The following is an 18,269-nucleotide window of genomic DNA, read 5'->3' on the forward strand; positions in this document are numbered from 1 at the left end:
TACGAAATGGCGGTCTGAGGAAAAAAACCGCGAAATGCCGCAGCCTTTGCCAATCCCGCGTAACCGCTAAAACCGACCCAAACGCAGCCGCCCTTCCCCCAACTCCAAACAGTTCTGCCCCGTGACTGACTGAAAGGCGACCCCCTCCTCCGCCATCCATGACATCGGCGCTCCACCTCCCCTTCTCTCTCTCCTACCCCTCACCCAGGTGACGGTACCCATAGACCGAGTCATCGATTCCCCCGGGCCCCAGCTGGGGCTGGACCCGGCGCGTGCCCTTCCTCCCCTCCAAAGCAGCTCGATCGGGGGCGGGGGGAGAAACACGTCGTTCTCTTTCTTTTCTCTTCCCCTCCCTCCCACCCTATCCTTTTCTTCCCCTCCCAGTGACCCCCCATTCCTCCTCTTCTCCTAACCACACCCCCCCTCCGCTTCCCCCTCTCTCTTTTTACACACACCCCCTCCTCCCCCCAGTGGTTGCGTCCGTGACATCATCATCATGGCAACAAGAGCTGCAGCCTGGGACGGAGAAGCCTGTGTGATCCCCGGAGGCGGCGGCAGCAGCAGTAGCAGCGGCAGCGACGAAAGCGTAGGGGCTTCTCTGGCCGTGCCCCCCGCGCGGCGCTCCTGAGGAGGCGGCAGCAGCATCGCGAACCCCAAGCCCCGGGCCCTGCCGCCGCCGCTCCTGGCTCCTGCTCCTCCTCACTGTGTCTGGGAGGGGTGGGGAGACGAGAGAGGAGATAGGGGCCGGCAGGCAGGCAGGCGGGGAGGGGGCGCTGCTGCTGCTGCGGGAACTGCTGCTGCTGCTCTGTGTGGCTACTAGAGGGAGAGGTGGCGGCGGTGGTGGCGGCAGCGGCGAACATGTTTTCAGTGCGGATAGTGACTGCCGATTACTACATGGCCAGCCCGCTGCAGGGGCTGGATATCTGCCAATCCCCCTTCACCCAGGCCCCCGTCAAGAAGGTGCCGGTGGTGCGAGTCTTCGGAGCGACCCCCGCAGGTAAGCGCGACGGGGCGGACAGCGGCGACTGGGGGGAGGGGGCACCCACCCAGAGGGATACACATGCACGCTCGCCGTGGCCACCGCCGCCGGTACCTTCCTTCCCTTCTCTCTCATGCATGACAGGGGGTGAGTTGTGGAGTCTGTCTGTGCGTGTGCTGCTGGGAGGTGGGGAGGGACACCCCCCACCCCTCAGCTGGCGGGGAGAGGGAGGCAAGAGAAGCAGAGTGTTTACACTGCGCCTGGCTGCCGAGAGCTGGATGAGAGCCGCCGCACTCCCTGCCTTCCCCTCCTCCTCCTTTTCCTTCCCGACTCCTACCTCTCCTCTTTCTCACCATCCCCCTCCCCCCTTTAAATGAGAGAACCGCCTTGCCGGGCTAGGATGGTCTTTGTGGGGCCTTCGTGGACCTGTTCAGGGGAGTCCCGTGCGTTCCTCTCCCCCGCCCCCCCCCCCCCCCCCAACATCTCCAGTGTTGATCACCTGGTGGGAAGCACCATCATTTCTTCTCGTCTACTGCCCGTCTGGAAATAGCTTTACAAGAGGAAGCGGTCATTTCTGTTGTCAAAATGTTACCACCATCTCCACTGCCGTCGTGCCTCCTTATCCCCTTCCTTTGCTCCTGGCGATGCAATACATTGAGGGAGGTGCCCGGGGCCACATAGCTTTCTCATTGAAGTGACCATGTGGCTTTCCTGTGGGAACTGTATGTGATTCCTGAAGGGTTTGTTGCATTGACGCCTCGAAAGTATAGGGACAAGACAGCACCCCACAGGTGCAGTGCTTTGAGTGAGGCTTGCCTTTGGAATCAGGAAACATTTGTTTCTGAAGGAAAAACATACCATGTCATAGGTTTAATTTGTTAGGAACCTCAGTTAAACAGATGTATAAACGTAGAAAATGCCATGTGCTTGCAGGGTGGCAGGATTGCCTTTTAGACTGTACGTCTTTAGAGAAAAAGAGCCGCTTTGAGGCTGTATTGCAGCAGATGAGGAGGGAGGGGGAAATGGAGTGATCTTAGCTATGTTTTTAAAAGCGCCTGAGGTTCACAGTAATATGATTAGGACATTGACCAAACTTACAAGGTGCTTTTTAATTACTTTGCTTTTATTCTAACATTTTGGAGTGGTCTACGTGAAATAATATAATACTGCCCCCTTCCCTCCCCAGAAAGGGATGCCCTTTCCTCTATGCATTTTGTCTCATGGGATTTTGAATTGTATTTCCCACTTGATGCTCCTTGCCCTTTTCACCATTCATCTTATTACTGGATTCCAGTTCCTGTAGACTACCAAGATAATACCATTTCCCTAAAGACTAAATTTCTTCCCAGCCATTTATCCTTTAGTGCAGATTCCTTTTGTTAAAATTATCTATGTTCATAAGAGCATTTCCCTAGTCAGTTGTTGTTTTTTTAATAGAAATAAAGGGGGTGTTGACACCTTTTGAGATAGAACATTTCAATACTGTAGGGTTTTGTTACAAGAGTATTACTTGAAACTTTGAACATGGGGGGTGGGCAGATAAAGTGCTGGAAAAGATAGGTTTTTCTGTCTTTTTAAATCTCTGGGATGCTGTCTTTGTTCATAATTGGCATTTGTATTATCTCATTTGTTCTCTCTTCAGGTGCAATGAAAAGGGGAGACCCTAAAGTTGACATATCTTTGTACAGTCAGAAGTCAAATGATAAAACAGATACTAGGCCTCCAGTGTTATTTCTACTTATTATAACTTTTACATTTTGTTACATTCTTTCCCTGCAGCTCATTTTAATTGCTCCCTTCCAGTGTTATTAAGCATTCTTGAATGAATTTTCATGCTCTGATAGAATGATTCATAAAGTAATTATAATTTTGTAAGTATTTGTCCAAAAATGTATAGTCCTGAGTTTATCCAAAAGTTGAATTAATGGAAAATTTCAGTGGATGAAAGAATAAGTTATTTTATTTTAATAAAACTATTATCTATAAGAATATAAATCCTACTCTGAAAGCATAATGAGAGAAATTTTTCCTTCAGTTAAGTAACTTCATCTTCTGTTGTGTAGCTTTTTCACAACTCGGTTTTCTCCTCTCACCCAACTTTTTTTTAAACAGGAAATTAATTCATAAAATTTATTCATTGTTTGTAGACATGCACCTTTTAGTGGGATGAGTATTAGATTTGGAGTCAGTTGACCCGGGTTCAATGCTAGTATTGCTGCCTACTACTTGTATTATTACCTTTAGCAAGTCACATCTTCTCTGGGACTCAGTTTCTTTAGCTGTAAAATGAGAAGTATGAACAAAATGACTCCTCAGTTCCCTTCCAGTTCTACATCTATGAACATACTAATGACAAAATTATCTTTAAAAATTTCTTTTTAAAAATGAATCTGGGGTAACAGTTTTTTGACCCAAGTATGTGAATGGTTAAAATTATAATTAAAGATTAGCTTATATTACATAATATGCCACAAACAAGTATAACATTTAAGAATTAAATGCTAATGTACAACTTTTAAAGGCTTGATTTGGGTGGATGGGACCTCATTGACTTTTAGGCTGAGTTCATAGGATCACAGCTCCAGAGCTGGAAGGGACTTCAGAGGCCAACTGATAAGGAAATTGAGACTCAGGGAGTTTAAATGACTTATTTGCCCAAATTCATACAGGGAATAAATATCAGAGACAAATCAGTTATTGAACATTTTCAGAGGAATAAATTGTCTTGATGTCTTTTCTTAATGAATGTTATTTCTGAATGAGTAGATTCTGAATAAATTAGTTGTACCAGATTGTACTGTTACATAGAAATGATTATTTTCTAAAAAATCTAGTTTGGTTTACTTTAAATTTGTTTGGCTCTCTTTAAATGTTCAATGTGGATAACTTTTAAAAAATTAGGTGTCAAGGACGGATAGATGGCGAAGTGAGTAAGGCACCATTCTGGAGTCAGGAGGACACTCGGTTCCAGCCTCAGACACTTGACACCCACACACACAAAAAAATTAGCCCATGTAACCTTGGGCAAGTTACTTAACCCCAATTGCCCTCCAAAAAGGCAAAAAAAAAATTGTGTCCTGGATTAAAAAATAGACTCTTCCCATTATATTTCCTGAACGAATAAAATATGGATAGTATATTAAAGTGAAGCTATTGACTCCTAAAAAAATAATTTTTATGTTCTTGGTTTGAGTGAAAGTATTTTTAAAGAATGTTCTGCCTTGGTGTTCTTTACATTAATTTTTTTCCCCTAAGAGCTTTATTTTGTTATCTCACTTGTTTGACATTTATAAAGTACTGCCAACTGCTTCCTTTCCTCCATTAGTGAGAGTCATTATGGACAATGTTTACAAGTTGGAGCTAGGATTTTTGTATTTTTTTAAATACAGAAATGTTTGCTCTGGGAATTTAAGTAATAAAACTCATGATGATGGAAAGAGACTTAAATGTGTAGTCTGAGGACTTGGGTTCTAGCTCTGAGCAGCTGACAAGCTAAATTGATTTGAGCTTCTGTTTCCTTATCATGTAAAATGAGGGAGTTGAACTAGGTAATTTCTCAGGTCCCTTCTACCTCCAGAGCTCTTTGATATAAAATTATGAGGCCACATTGACTTGGAAAGCTGTCCATTTTCCATATCCTGACCCTTTTCAGTCTTTTGGCTTAATTCAGGCTATGTGAAAACTGACTTCTTAACACCAGGTTAAAAAGACCTGTCTCCTTTGTGAAGGGGCTCTGAACTTGAGATGCAAAGAACCAATAGAGGGTGTGAAGTCCACAAAGTAAGGATCTTAAGTACAGTAGATCAAACTGTAAACAGAAGAAGAAGCCTTTTCTTAGGGGAAGTATCTGTCTTCATTCTCTGAAAGTTTGTTGGTTGAAGTGGAAGTTTTATTGCTTATGAAGTCCAATGACCTGGGTTCCAATTCCAACTCTGCTGCTACTTAGAATTCATATGACCTTCATTTCCCTGAGTTTCCCTTTCCTGATCTGTAAATTGAAGGTGTTAGACTAGAAAAGGGATCTTTATAGGTCCCTTTCCAACACTAGGGTTTTTGATCATTATCATATAATAAAGTATAGTATTATTGATTCTGTGAACAACATAAACCAGATTTGCTAGAGCTGATTCATTCAATTCAGCAAATATTTTCAGAGTGCCTATTTTATCTAAGACTGAGTTCTGGGGATACAAAGACAAAAACAAAACACTTCTTCCCCTTAGGGTATTTCCATTCTTACTTTCTGCTAGGGGATACAATGAGCATACCATTAAATAAAAGCAAGACTGTATAATTAATTTCTAGAGGGAAATCATGGGGGGAGGATAGAAGGTGAGACTGGGTCAAATAAAGGTCTCCTCTACTAGGTGACAGACATTTAAGTCATGCTTTGAAGAAAACTAGTAGTTCTGTATGATGGAGGTGAGGAAGGCATTCCAGACTTGAGAAACCACTTATATAAAGTCAGGGAGGTAAAAAAATGATATATCATGTTTGGAAACAGCTAGAAGAGTAGTTTGGCTATATTTGAGAGTTCAGGAAAGGGACTATATGAAATAAAAAAAACTGAAAAGTAGATGGGAGCAAAATTGTGGTGGGCTTTAAATTCCAGGCTGAAAATTTTGTATTTTATTTAAGAAAAAAATAGGGAGCTATTGAAGATTTTCATCTTGAAGGAAGGGATGTGTGATTGTGGTCAGTTAGCTTTTGTGAATAGCAATTTGGCAGGAATGTGAAATATGAATTGGAAAGGGGAGAGAATGGAAGTAGGGAGACCTTTTGGACTATTGCAGTGATCTAGACCAGAGCTGAAGAAGGCCTATGTTAAAGTAGAAAGAAGTCATAGTATCATGCTGAATGGGTTCATTCCTAATTTATGTGATTGGAGAGAATGGGACAAATGTGAGATGTGGTGAAGATAGAATTTACAAGACTTGACAACACATTTGATTTGGACCTTGAGAGGGAGAAGAATAAAGGATAAACTCCAAGGTTATAATCCCAGAGTTGCACCCAATTATTGATAAGTGACAGAATATATCTACATAGATACATTCTTTTTTATTCATGTAAGCTAATAGATTTAGAGATATTTTAATCCAACCCACTGATTTCACAGATGACAAAACAAGAGGCCCAGAGAAGTTAAGTGATTTGCCCAAGGTCACATAGCTAGTATCAGAATCAGGATTTAAATTTAATCAATTAACACATATTTATTAAGTGCCTACTATCCATATAAATTCAAAAGTGAAACAATACCTGCCTTCAAAGTGCTTATATTCTATCCAGTGAGACAACACATACATGCATAAGAGTATACAAAATGGATATAAGGTGATTGGGGGGGGTATATGCATTTGGGGTGAGCAGAAAAGGCTTTGTGTGGTACTTGAGCTAATTCTTGACAGAAACTAAGTTTTAAAAGAGAAGTAGTTTAGGAGGAGGAAGAAAGATAGTACATTACAGACATGGAGGACAATGAGCTCAAAGATAAGAAATACCTTGCATTAAGAGAGGTAAGAAGGCCAGATTGACAGAATAGTTGGATTATGAAGGGAATTAATAAGTAATAAGGTTACAGATATAAGTTGGAGCCAGGTTGTAAAGGGCTTTGAATGACTAATAGTTTGCATTTGACCTTAGAGGTAATAGGGAGCCACAAGAGTTTATTGAGTAGGCATCAGCATAGTCAGATTTGTGCTTTAGCTGAATTGCTTTGGAGTTAAGTTAAAGTTGATTGACATGGAGAGAGGCAGGGAGATCAATTGGAAGGTTATTGCTATAGTTCAAACAAGAGATGATAAAGGTCTAAACTGAAATGGTAGCTACATGAATGGAGTCAGATTTGAAAGGTCTTGTGAAGGTAGAAATGACAAGATTTGGGGCGGGTAGGTGATGCAGTGAGTAAAACGCCACCCCAGAGTCAGGAGGACCTGAGTTCCATTCTGGCCTCAGACACTTAACATCCACACAAAAATACTAGCTGTGTAACCTCCAGCAAGTTACTTAACCCCACCCTCCAAAAGGAAAAAAAAAAAAGAAATGACAAGATTTAGCAATTTGATTGAATGTGTAGGGAGGGTAAGGAGCTAATATTGACACTCTGGAAGAATGATGGTGCTTTCAATATTAATAGGGAAGTTTGGAAGAGGGGTGTGTTTTTATTGACAAAGATAGTGAATTTTGTTGTGAACATAGTGAGTTTGAAACATCCAACACTAGTTGTCTGCTCGTTCATTCCCATCTGTTTCATCATTAGCCCATTGGTGTGCTACTCTATATCTGCAAGCCCCTTCTACTATGCCCTCTGCAGTATTGGCTCCATAATGAACAAGCTTCCTTTTATTTTAAACCTCCTGTTTTCATCTTTCATCTTCTAGCACTTAATGATACCTGTCTTCCTTCAGATAATACTGCATCTTTGGCCACCCTTTCTAATACTGGCTACACATCTTCTCTCAAGTCTTCCAACTCATTGGTCCAACTAGAGGAGAAGGAATAATCAATTTTTGCTCTCCATTGCCACTTCAGACTCTGTCTCTGCCACCTTCACTCAGCAAACTTCTATTTTAATTTTTGGATAGAAGTCTCTCTGCCCCTATTATGATCTGATAATCATACTAGGGATCATCAAATGCAGATTGGTGTACTTCCTAATTCTTTAGTCTATTTAACTCCCATAACCTACTGCTTCACTGTACCTCAGCTGCACACCACCATAGTTAAACCTTTGATCACTTGTCATCACCTAAAATTGTTCCATACCTCCTTTCTTCTCAAACCTCTCCTGTCCTCTTAACTGAGGACCTAGCCTCATTCTTCTTTGAAAAAAATTGAGGCCATTTGCTGAAATTTCCCCCTTCTCCCCTTTTCCTCTCACATACCTCTAACATCATATCCACTTATTTCCTCCCACATTCCTGTCTCTGATGAAATAATGAACTTTCTCCTACCCAAAGCAACCCTTGTATCTGAATCCTGGATCCCATCTCTTCTCAGCTCCAGCAGATTGCTTTCACCATCATCCCTACTCTCTAATCGTCAGTCTTAATGACTATTGGCTCCTTCTCTGATTCTTACAAATGCTCCTGTCTTTACTTCCATCCTTACCCCTCACCAAATTCTGCCATTCCTGTTCGCTGTCATTCTGTCTTTCCCTTCCCCTTATGAGCCAAACTCTTTGAAAAAGCTGTTGGTATTGGGTGCCTGTACTTCCTCAACTCCTACTTTCTCCTAAATGTTCTGGAATCTAGTTTTTGACTTCATCATTCAACTAAAACTGCTCTGTCCACAGCTGTTGGTGATCTCTGGACTGCCAGATCTGATGGCCTTTTCTTGATCCTCATCCTTCTTGAACTCCTGCAGCATTTTATACTACTGACCATCTTCTCCTGAATACTATCCCATTAATTTTTGTGATTGAACTCTTTCTGGATTCTCTTATCTGTCTGAAAATTCCTTCTCAGTTTCCTCTGTTGAATCTCCCATGTCAACCACTTACTGTGGATATCCCTCTCTGTCATGGGTACTTTATCTTTTTTCTCTATGCTATCACTTGGTGAGTTGATAAGCTTCCATAAGTTCCAATGATCATAGCCATGCTACTGAGTTAGAATATTTCAAACTGGGTGTCCTAGAGGTATCTCAAGCTCAGCATTTTCAAAACATATTTATTTTCCTAAATCTGGAAGAGAAAGTGAGACTGACAACTCTACCTCACTTAAATTCAATTCCCTAAACCCATAACCTTTTCTGAACTTCCTTATTACTGTCAGGGGTACCACTGTTCTCCTAGTCATCTAGGTTCACAACCTTAGTACAGCTCAAGACTTTTCATTCTTGCTTACATCATAAATGCAATCAATTGCCAAATCTTGTCTTTCCTGTCTCTATGATGTCTATGATACATCATCTTTCCCCCACCCAAGTTCAAGTCTTTATCACCTTTCAACTGTATTGTTGCAGTAGCTTTCTACTTGGTATTCCTGCTACATGCCTCACCTTACTCCAATCTTTTCTCCACACAACTACCAAAAAGATTTTACTAAAGGACAGATGTGATGTCTACATCTCCCCTCTTACTCATTTGTTGTTGTTGTTCTTCCTTTGTTTTCAAAGAGGGACAATGACATCATAGGGTTATGTCTTGATTTGCAGGTGAATTTCATTTAAGTGAGGCAGAGTTGTCAGACTAACTTTGTCTTCTAGAGTATCAAAGCCCAGTGACAAGACAAAAGTTGGCATAACTGGTGATGCCCTTGATGACTTGGGCATCCTGGATGTTTGACCAAGCTTTAAGAGCATCACAGTGCCTGCTTCAGCTGCCTTCATAGCCATTGGAACAAATTGTTTTATCTGCCTGTTGTACTGGGGAAATTTTTACATGCTTAGGGTAGACATCCCACTAGCTCATGTTTGAGGCCCATGTGTTACCCTCAACCTGGTTTAAGCCTGTCTGCTGAGATGGTTTTACCAGGGTGTAGCTACTATGCATGATACAGGTTCTTGGAGCTACAGGTGGGAATTGAGTGAAGGTGGACACCAGAGGTGGATAAGCAGCTCTGAAAAGAGTTCAGCAAGTCCTCACACCAGAGGCACTCATCCTCCCTGAACACACCATACACCCTTTCTCAATAAACTCCAGTAGTCACCTATTAGGATTAAATATGAACTTCTCTTTTTAGCATTTAAAGTTATTTACAGCATGAACACTTCCAATCTTTATGTCTGGAGTGCTCCCCTCCCTCACCTCTAGGTTGTAGAATCTTGCCTTCCTACAAGACTTAGCTCCAATGCTACATTTTGAAGGAGACTTCTCTTGGTTCTTCCAATTGCTAGTCCTTTCTTCTCTAACATTACCTTCCATTTTACACTATGTAGCTTGTGTGTATTTATGTATGTGTTGTTTCCCCCATTGCAATGTGAATTCCTTGAGGATGGGGACTGTTTTTGTTTTTTCTTTGTATTTCCAGAGCTTAGCATAGTGTTGACACATAGTAAGTGTTTTTAATAAGTGCTTGTTGATTGATTAAACCATATAGAAATATCTAATAGGTAGTTGGTGATGCAGGACTGGATCTCAGGGGACTAGGGATGGGATATAGATCTGAGTCACCTGCATAGAGATGATCACTAAACTTATAGGAGCTGATGAAATCACCAATTGAGTGAGAAAGAAGAAAGTCTTTGATCCTGTGACTTTCCTTTAACGCTTTCCAATGTACCATATATAAATATGTGTGTATGTGTGTGTATATATGTATGTATATACATATATATGATGTCTCTTTTTTTAAAAAGTCACTTAATAGGGGAAACTACTAGAATAGTTCATTTCACATAAAAGTTGCTAGCTGAATACTTACCTTAGATGGAGGGGGGAATTCCAGAACAGGAAATGTTTCAGTCAATAGTCTCAGTAAATTTTATGAAATACTTCTTTTGGGGGAAAGTAAGAAGCCATCATATTTATGACTATAAAAATCCTTTATAATTAAATAACTGTTTGATACCTTCTTATAGTTGAATCATTTTGAAGAACTTTTAAAAAAGATTATATAGAACATTTAATGTAATTGGAAAAAAAGGACTTCCAAGAACACTAAAGAGAGATTTAGTGGTTATCACACAGATAAAATAGTTTATTCAAATCCACAGTCAGTAAAAGACAATCAAACAATGACACAGTTTGTAATCAGTGGGGCTCACTTACATATTGGTACTGTGGGATTCATAGTTATAATGAGACTTAAGTTTTAGATTCATCAAGACAGTCTTAATTTCTCTTTGAGGGGCAAGTACAAGATATACCGTAAGTGATTTTTGAATATGAATTAGTACAAAATTGAAGAAGAATAGGTTTTGTATGCATAGGTCAGAGATTCAACAAAAAAGGGTATGGGGCTTGTAACATAAGATGAATATCTTTCCAAAAGGTTGAAATAGGATTCTGATATGTCTCAAATAAAAATCAATAAGTACTGATCACAGTAAGAATGAATTGCTTGCTTGGTGTGAGACCTTGTGCTGGGTACTCAGGCTATTCATAGCCTAAAGAATTAAATGATCCCTACTTGCAGTGAGCTTATGTTCTAATGTGACAGACAAGTACAAATTATATATACATATGTGTGTATAAGCACATAAACACACACATATATAGCATAAACATGAAGTTTATGTGCACAAAAAAAAGTTAAATACAAGTTCTATGGAAGGGAAGGTACTAGCAGTTGGGAAGATGCAGAAAGACTTCATGTAGAGGATAGTGTCTGGGCTGCATCTTAAAGGAAGAATCCTCTGTGAGGTAGAGGTAGGGAGAAATTGCTGTTTAGTCATGGGACACAACCAGTCCAAAGACACAGTAGAAAGATAAAGTGTTCTGTTTGGCTGGATCACAGCATGCAGGAGAGTAATATCCAGTGAAATTGGGAAGGTAGATTGGGACTAGATAGAACTTTAAAAACTAAACAGAAGCATATATATCCTAGAGGCAATAAGAAGCACTGGAGTTGGTTGAATTGGGAAGTCATATGGTTAGATCTGTGCTTAAGGAAAATTATTTTGGCAACATTGTGTAGAATAAGCTAGGGTGGCAAGAGATTTGAGGAGGGAGACCCAATTCCAAAATTATTGTCACAGTTTGAGTGAGAGGTGATGAAGAGTGGAGGCATGTGAAAGATGCTGTGAAGGTAAAAACGGTAAGATTTGGCAACTGCAATTGTATCCTTGGGGTGAAGGGAGAGTAAACGAGTACAGACTAATGTTGAAATTAATGAACCTGAGATGCTGGAAGGATGGTGGTATCTTCATCAGAAATAGAGAAGTGGCAGTCATAACAAATTATAGTGCTGTAGATATAGCACAACATTTCCAATGCTCACCTATTTTTATGCTGTGATGTTATTATTTTTTTTAAGAGCAATCAGGGTTAAGTAACTTGCTCAAGGTTACATGGCCAGTTATTTCTGGGAGTGGTGCTAAGTATCTGAGCCCGGATTTGATCCCCAGGTCATCCCGACACTAGAGCCCGTGCTCTTACTCACTGAGCCACCTGGCCGCCCCATTATTTTTTAATACCAGTGAGTACCCATCAATGTTGAAGCAAGAAAAGAAGAGGGAAAACATTTTATTACAATTTTTGCTTCAGGGCCAAGATTGGAATTTTTCTGAACAAGAAGAAATACCCTCAACCACTATTAACAAACACCTGAATAGTTTTGGAAATAAACTTTTGTTGCAGATTTGATCATGTTTTTTAATGAATCCAACCTAAAATTATAAGACAAAACAACACATTTACATGAAACTTAAACTGTGGTAAGGAAATTCAATCATTAATAATGTTACTTGAATTGTAAGTAATGTCAAGCTGTTTATACACTTCTCATGCTGTCAAAATCAAAACAAGAAGCAAGTTCACTATTCTCTATTCCTCTTTGCAGTGTATATATTTTCTGAGCTTAAACTACAGTTCCAACAGCATTTTTGGGAACTCATTGCAAGTGGAAAATAAATTTCCATATTTTCAAATCCAATAACTAGTTGAGGAGCTCCTACCTAACTTTCACCTGGAAATGATTATTCTACAATATGATGACATGCTTAGAGACAAACATCAAGGGAAGAATTCAAAAGACTTCTATAATGCCTTTTAAGTAATGTATATGTTCAATTAAAATCATATATCCTTGGATTGTTATCAGTATTTAGCAGTATCTGTCTCATTGAAAAACCATTTTCAGAGAAGAAATTTATAAAATCCAGTTGCAAATCAAATTAACAGATAAATATTTTTGCTCAGTTTTGATGTTAAATAGCACTAACTTTGAATCTTAATTAAGCAGATGTTATTCCCTTCAAAAGAATAACATTCTTCTCATTGGTAGATCTGAATTACAAAAAATTATATGCTACTACTACTACTACAGTAATAATATTTTCAATTTTATCAACTAAAATTTTGTGGAAGTTTATTTTCTCTCTTGTTAAATACATAATGTCCTTATGGTTCCCCCTTCTTGGTTCACAAAGCCTAAAGTATTTACTATCTAATTCTTCACAGAAAAAGTTTGCCTACTCCTGGTTAAACCCATGGAAACTGATGAGGTTATTGAGAGAGTATAGAACTGAGGGCATAGGACAGAACCTTGGGGAACACTCAGAGTTGTTGGGTGTATGAGCCGTAAGGTAGATGATGAAGTAGCATAAGACAGTAAGAAGGAGCAGACCAGATACAAGAAGAATCAGGACAGTGAAATGTGAAAACCCAGAGAAGAAAAATCATTCAGGATAATGTGGTCAGTAAAATGCAACAGATAAGTCAAGAAGGGTGAGAACTAAATAAAGACCTTCAGATTTGGTATAGAGAGATCATTGGTAGCAGCAGTTTCAGTTGAATGACTAGGTGAAAATCCAGATTGCAGAGGATTGAGGAGTGAGTTGAGAAAAGAGGAAATAGAAGTACAAGTATAAATTTGAAGGAGTTTGGATTAAAAGGGGGAAAGATATATAGGTGGGATCTGGTAAAGGTTTTTGAAGGATGGAGGAGACTCAGGCACATTTGCAAGCATATTAAATGGGGTGTATGAGTTGAATTACCTTTTCATGTGGAGGGTAGAGTCATTAGTATATTAAAAACCTTGGATGTTTATTCCTAAAAGGTTGAAGACCACCATTAATAAATGAATACTGTCTTTTGTGTGTTTTTTTTCTTTTGATCTGTTTCTTTTCCAACTGTGACTAATATGCAAATATGTTTTACATGATAGCAAATGTATAGCCTATATCAAACTGCCTATCATTTTTGGAAGACGGGAGGGCAGGGAAGGAAGGGAGAAAAATTTAGAACTCAAAGTCTTATAAAAATGAATGCTAAAAATTGTCTTGACATGTAATTGGGGAAAAATTAAATACTATTAAAAAAAGAGAAACTAAAAAAAATTGAGTACTGTATTCAATTTTAACTGTTGCATTTTGGATTATAGAATTCTAGAGCTAAAAGGGATCTCTGAGCTTCTAGTGTAACCTGCAGCCTTAAGGCCATATGTGACCCTATTGGTCCTTAAGTGCAGCCCTTTGAATACAAACTTGACAGAAGAAATTGTGAACAAACCGTGAAGTCAGCTTGAAAAAAATTTGAGAGTGAAGTGAAGCTCTTAAGGGACTAAAACTCTGGGACATAAAGAATGATTAAAGGATTAGCTTGGAGGACTGTAGGAAAAATTATTTTATTATGGATAATGACCATATAAATGGCAAAAATGTGCTGAAGCTACAGTAAGAGGGATTTTGATTGCATGTAAATAAGAGCTTTCTGACAAATGTTTCTGGTGCTTGTATAATTTTAGTACTTTTAACATATAACTGACTTTTCACCCCTGACAAAAGGCATTAGAATTAATTATATGGCATTTCAAGACATTCTAAATCTAAGGTAAATATTCTCTTTACATTTTACTTTCAGTAGAATTTTAACTTAATTAAGACTTATGAATATAAAGCGATACAGGTTTATTTATGTTTTAGAGACTGTTCTTAATATCCTTAGTTCTTTTAAAGAAGGGCGTTTTGACAATATAAAACTTTTTAAACCCTGGGTCTGTATCACAATGAGATAGTTTCCCCCTCCCCCCCTTTTTAAAAAAAACTGTTGGTACAAAAATATTTATAGTAGCTCTTTTTGTAGTTGCTAAGAATTGGAAATTGAGGGGATGCCCATCAATTGAGGAATGCCTGAATAACTCGTTAGAATATGATTGTAATGGATTATTATTGTGCTGTAAGAAATGACAAACAGGATACTCTCAGAAAGACTTGCATGAACTGATAGAGAGTGAAGTGAGCAGAACCAGTAGAACATTGTACATAGTAACAGCAATATATATGATGAATTGTGAATAGCTTAGCTGTTCTCAGCAATACAGTTATCTAAGACAATTCCAAAGGACTCATGAAAAATGCTATGCGCCTTCAGAGAAACAACTAATGGTGTCTGAATACCAACTGAAACATACTATTTTCCCCTCCTTCCTTCCTTGTTCAAGTTTTCTTATACAAAATGACTAAAAACAAAATGTTTTACATGATTGCACATTATAATCTGTATCAGATTGCTTACCATCTCAGGAAGGGAGGGATAGAATTTGGAACTCAAAATTAAAAAAAAAAGTTAAAAAAGAAAGGTTTAAAAATGTGATCAAGTAAGGTTCTTTTTCTAGGTTATCATTTGAATATTTCACACCCTTCTTAGTTAAGAGCAATACAGAAATAGAGTGATAATCTTGAAAAGGAGATAAATACTATTAAACTTGTATGTCATCTTTGCTACTAGAGATAATCGGTAATTTGCAATTAAGGTATCCATTGTAGGAATGTATGAATCTTTTGTTAGGATATGTATTTGAACAAAATGTTACCATATAATATTTGAAAGGAAATCTTTTTGAAAACAAAACTGAAATTTACATAAGAACCACATTTTATCAATTAGCCAATATGTATCAACCCTATTTAACTGACCTTTTTCAGTCATTCCAAGTTTTCCAGATGTTCTCTGATTCTTTTTAATTATCCTTGTAGTTTAGGTAGTTCAAGGAAAATGTCTTGTTTTTCTTTAAATGATGTAGTTTATCATGTATTTAGTGATATTTTAGTGTTATTATGCCTCAGCTCAAAGAACCAAATGTAGTAAGCCAAATTACAATGGATATGTATATACAAGTAGAATGTATCAGAAATGGACAGTCATTGACATAGCAACTCCATTTAGTTCTACATTGTTTTTATGATGCTTGCTTTGGAAAAATTTTAAATTTATTCAGAGTTGGTTTTCTTTGAGGGTATTTATGCAATTTTGTTTGAGCCCAACTAGCATTTATTGGATGACATACAAATGATTTAAATCTTAAAAGCAGTTGTTGCAAAAAATGTCACTGTAATGTATAGTTCCTTATAAAATATTTTATTTTTTTTGTAGCATTTGTCTTATCTAATTCACCAAAAGAAACACAAAGGCTTGGCTCATAGAGATACTTCACATACATTAATATTTTAAATAAATATTTATATTTTGTTGAAGAGATGAACTTGAATATTGTCAGGAGGTGTAAGCCAAATACATCAGGATGTTTTCATAAGGAACTTGAAAGTTTAATTATTTGTTTTCAAGCTATTAAGTAATATATCTGAGAATATTTTTTCACCACTTCATTTTTTAAAATTTGAAGTAAATTGTAAATTGTTCATTATTTTTGACATCATAAAATTTAAATGCATTCTTTTGCAGCAAACCACACACAGTAGATGGAACCTTTGTGACTTCCAAATATGCCCCCTGCCTGTACAGTGACCATCTATTACAGTTTTAGTTGTAAGGTCTTGTACCTTCAGGTCATTACTTACATTTCTACCTGGTTTTGTAATAATTTTTAGAGGTGGTTGGAGGTGGAGCCCAGCGGAGTTCCTGTTTTTACTCAACCATCTTGGCTCTGCCCTCCAGTAATGACTTTTAGTAAGTTCTATCCATTAAAACTTGAGCTATGTGAACTTCATTTTTAAAGATTACTCTTTCCTCCAAGCACATGCCCACATCAGTTAATCATGTTATAGTTGTCATTATGGTTATGTGCTTAGACTGAGGATTAGACTAAGGATTAAATATCATTGAGAACTATATTACATATCTAAGTTTGAACTGATTTTAATAAAAAGTTAAAATTCATTACTAGGAAAATATTTATAACCTTTCTTGTTGTATCTACCTTTTGGCCAAAATTTTATTTTCTAGATTTAAAAATGTGGACCTTGATATTAAAAAAAAACAAAAAACTTTAAAAACAGTATTAATGAGTCTGTATTAAACAGTATTAAAGAGTCTGCTACAAATCATGATAGAAGTTACATGTTCCCTTCCTGTTTTTTTTGTTTTGTTATAGACTTTGGGTAGATTTAATGTTGTGTACCTGGATTATGCGTATAATTTCAATGAGGCCTTTTATCGTTAAGCATCATTGACATCATCAAAACTGAACCAAAGCGACACAGTTCAGCCTGGAACTTCTGTTGGTCTTCTCAGCCATCTGATCACTCATCCTTTCTTATACATTCTTGAATTGACAATTTATTCTTGCTGAAAGTAGTCTAATTCTCTGTTATTATGTAGCAGTTTGGTTGTTGGAGCTTAAAAAAAATACATTGTATAGTTTTTAGAGGAAATAGTAGATTTTGTTTAGGGAAGAAAAAAAGACTGAAGTGTTTATGATTATGTTCTTATGTTCTTTTGTGGTCATGGGTTTTGAAAATGGAAGAATATTTGCAGAACAGCACCAACATTTTTTCCCCCATCAAAATGTTTTGAATATAATTTTACATGGTAGCATTACTGTAACTATTCTTTAACACTTTAAGCATACAGAATTGGGGCGGCTAGGCGGCGCAGTGAATAGTGCACTGGCCTTGGAGTCAGGAGGACCTGAGTTGAAATGCAGCCTCAGACACTTAACACTTATTAGCCATGTGACCTTGGCAATTGCTCTGCCTTCCCCCTCCAAAAAGCAAAAAAAAAAAGCATATAGAATTAAAAATTGGTAGAATTCTTTTTTTGTCTAGTTTTCAGTTTATCTCATTTAATTTATATATTATCTTTGTACACTTGTGCTTACATGTCCTTTTTGTGCTTGTGTCAGATTATGTATTTATATAAAAGTAAGACACATTTAGACTATTGTGCCTGGTTTATTGAGGTTTTAGTGTTGGTGATGAATTAATATATAATATAACTTTTAAGGAAGTCCAGAGAGGTTAAGTGATTATAACACCCAAGATTACACAGATAGTAGGCAGAGCCAGAGTTGGAACCTAAATTCTCTGAGTATAAATCCAGTGCTGTTTCAGTAATGTTACAAGGTGTCTCTGAAAGTGCTTTAATCTGTGGGAAATACCATAGAAGATTGTGTTCTTGGAATATTAATGGGATAAAGATTTAAATGTTATTGCTTGAGGAGAAAAGGTGATTGAATACACTTTTTAGAACTATACATAATTTTGTTTTGTTTTATTTTTTGGAGGGCAATTGGGGTTAATAAGTAACTTGCCCAAGGTTACACTGCTAGTTTGTGTGTGTGTATGTGTGTGTGTGTATGTGTGTGTGTGTTAAGTGTCTGAGGCCGGAATAGAACTCAGGTTCTCCCGACTCTGGGGCCAGTGCTTTACTCACTTGCACCACCTAGCTGCCCTCCATAATTTTTTTAAATTCAAAAAATAACTTAATTTTTGTGTTCAATTTAAG

The 18,269-nt window shown here is 38.0% G+C and overlaps 1 protein-coding gene across 2 annotated transcripts in view; it reads left to right on the plus strand.

The window, feature by feature from the left end:
• The first annotated feature begins 447 nt into the window (after positions 1-447).
• REV3L (REV3 like, DNA directed polymerase zeta catalytic subunit) overlaps positions 448-18,269 on the plus strand; it is a 257,192-nt gene continuing 239,370 nt past the window's right edge. For both annotated transcript variants that reach the window (XM_069077037.1, XM_069077038.1), the window contains exon 1: positions 448-997. In XM_069077037.1, the coding sequence (XP_068933138.1) occupies positions 859-997 (139 nt within the window). In that variant the 5' untranslated portion in view covers positions 448-858. The remainder of the gene's footprint in view (positions 998-18,269) is intronic.

Source organism: Petaurus breviceps, unplaced genomic scaffold (assembly GCF_028583685.1).
Source record: "Petaurus breviceps papuanus isolate PSGF00001 unplaced genomic scaffold, PetGlider_PUasm1.0 90977, whole genome shotgun sequence".
In the NCBI taxonomy this organism is placed as follows: Eukaryota; Metazoa; Chordata; class Mammalia; order Diprotodontia; family Petauridae; genus Petaurus; species Petaurus breviceps.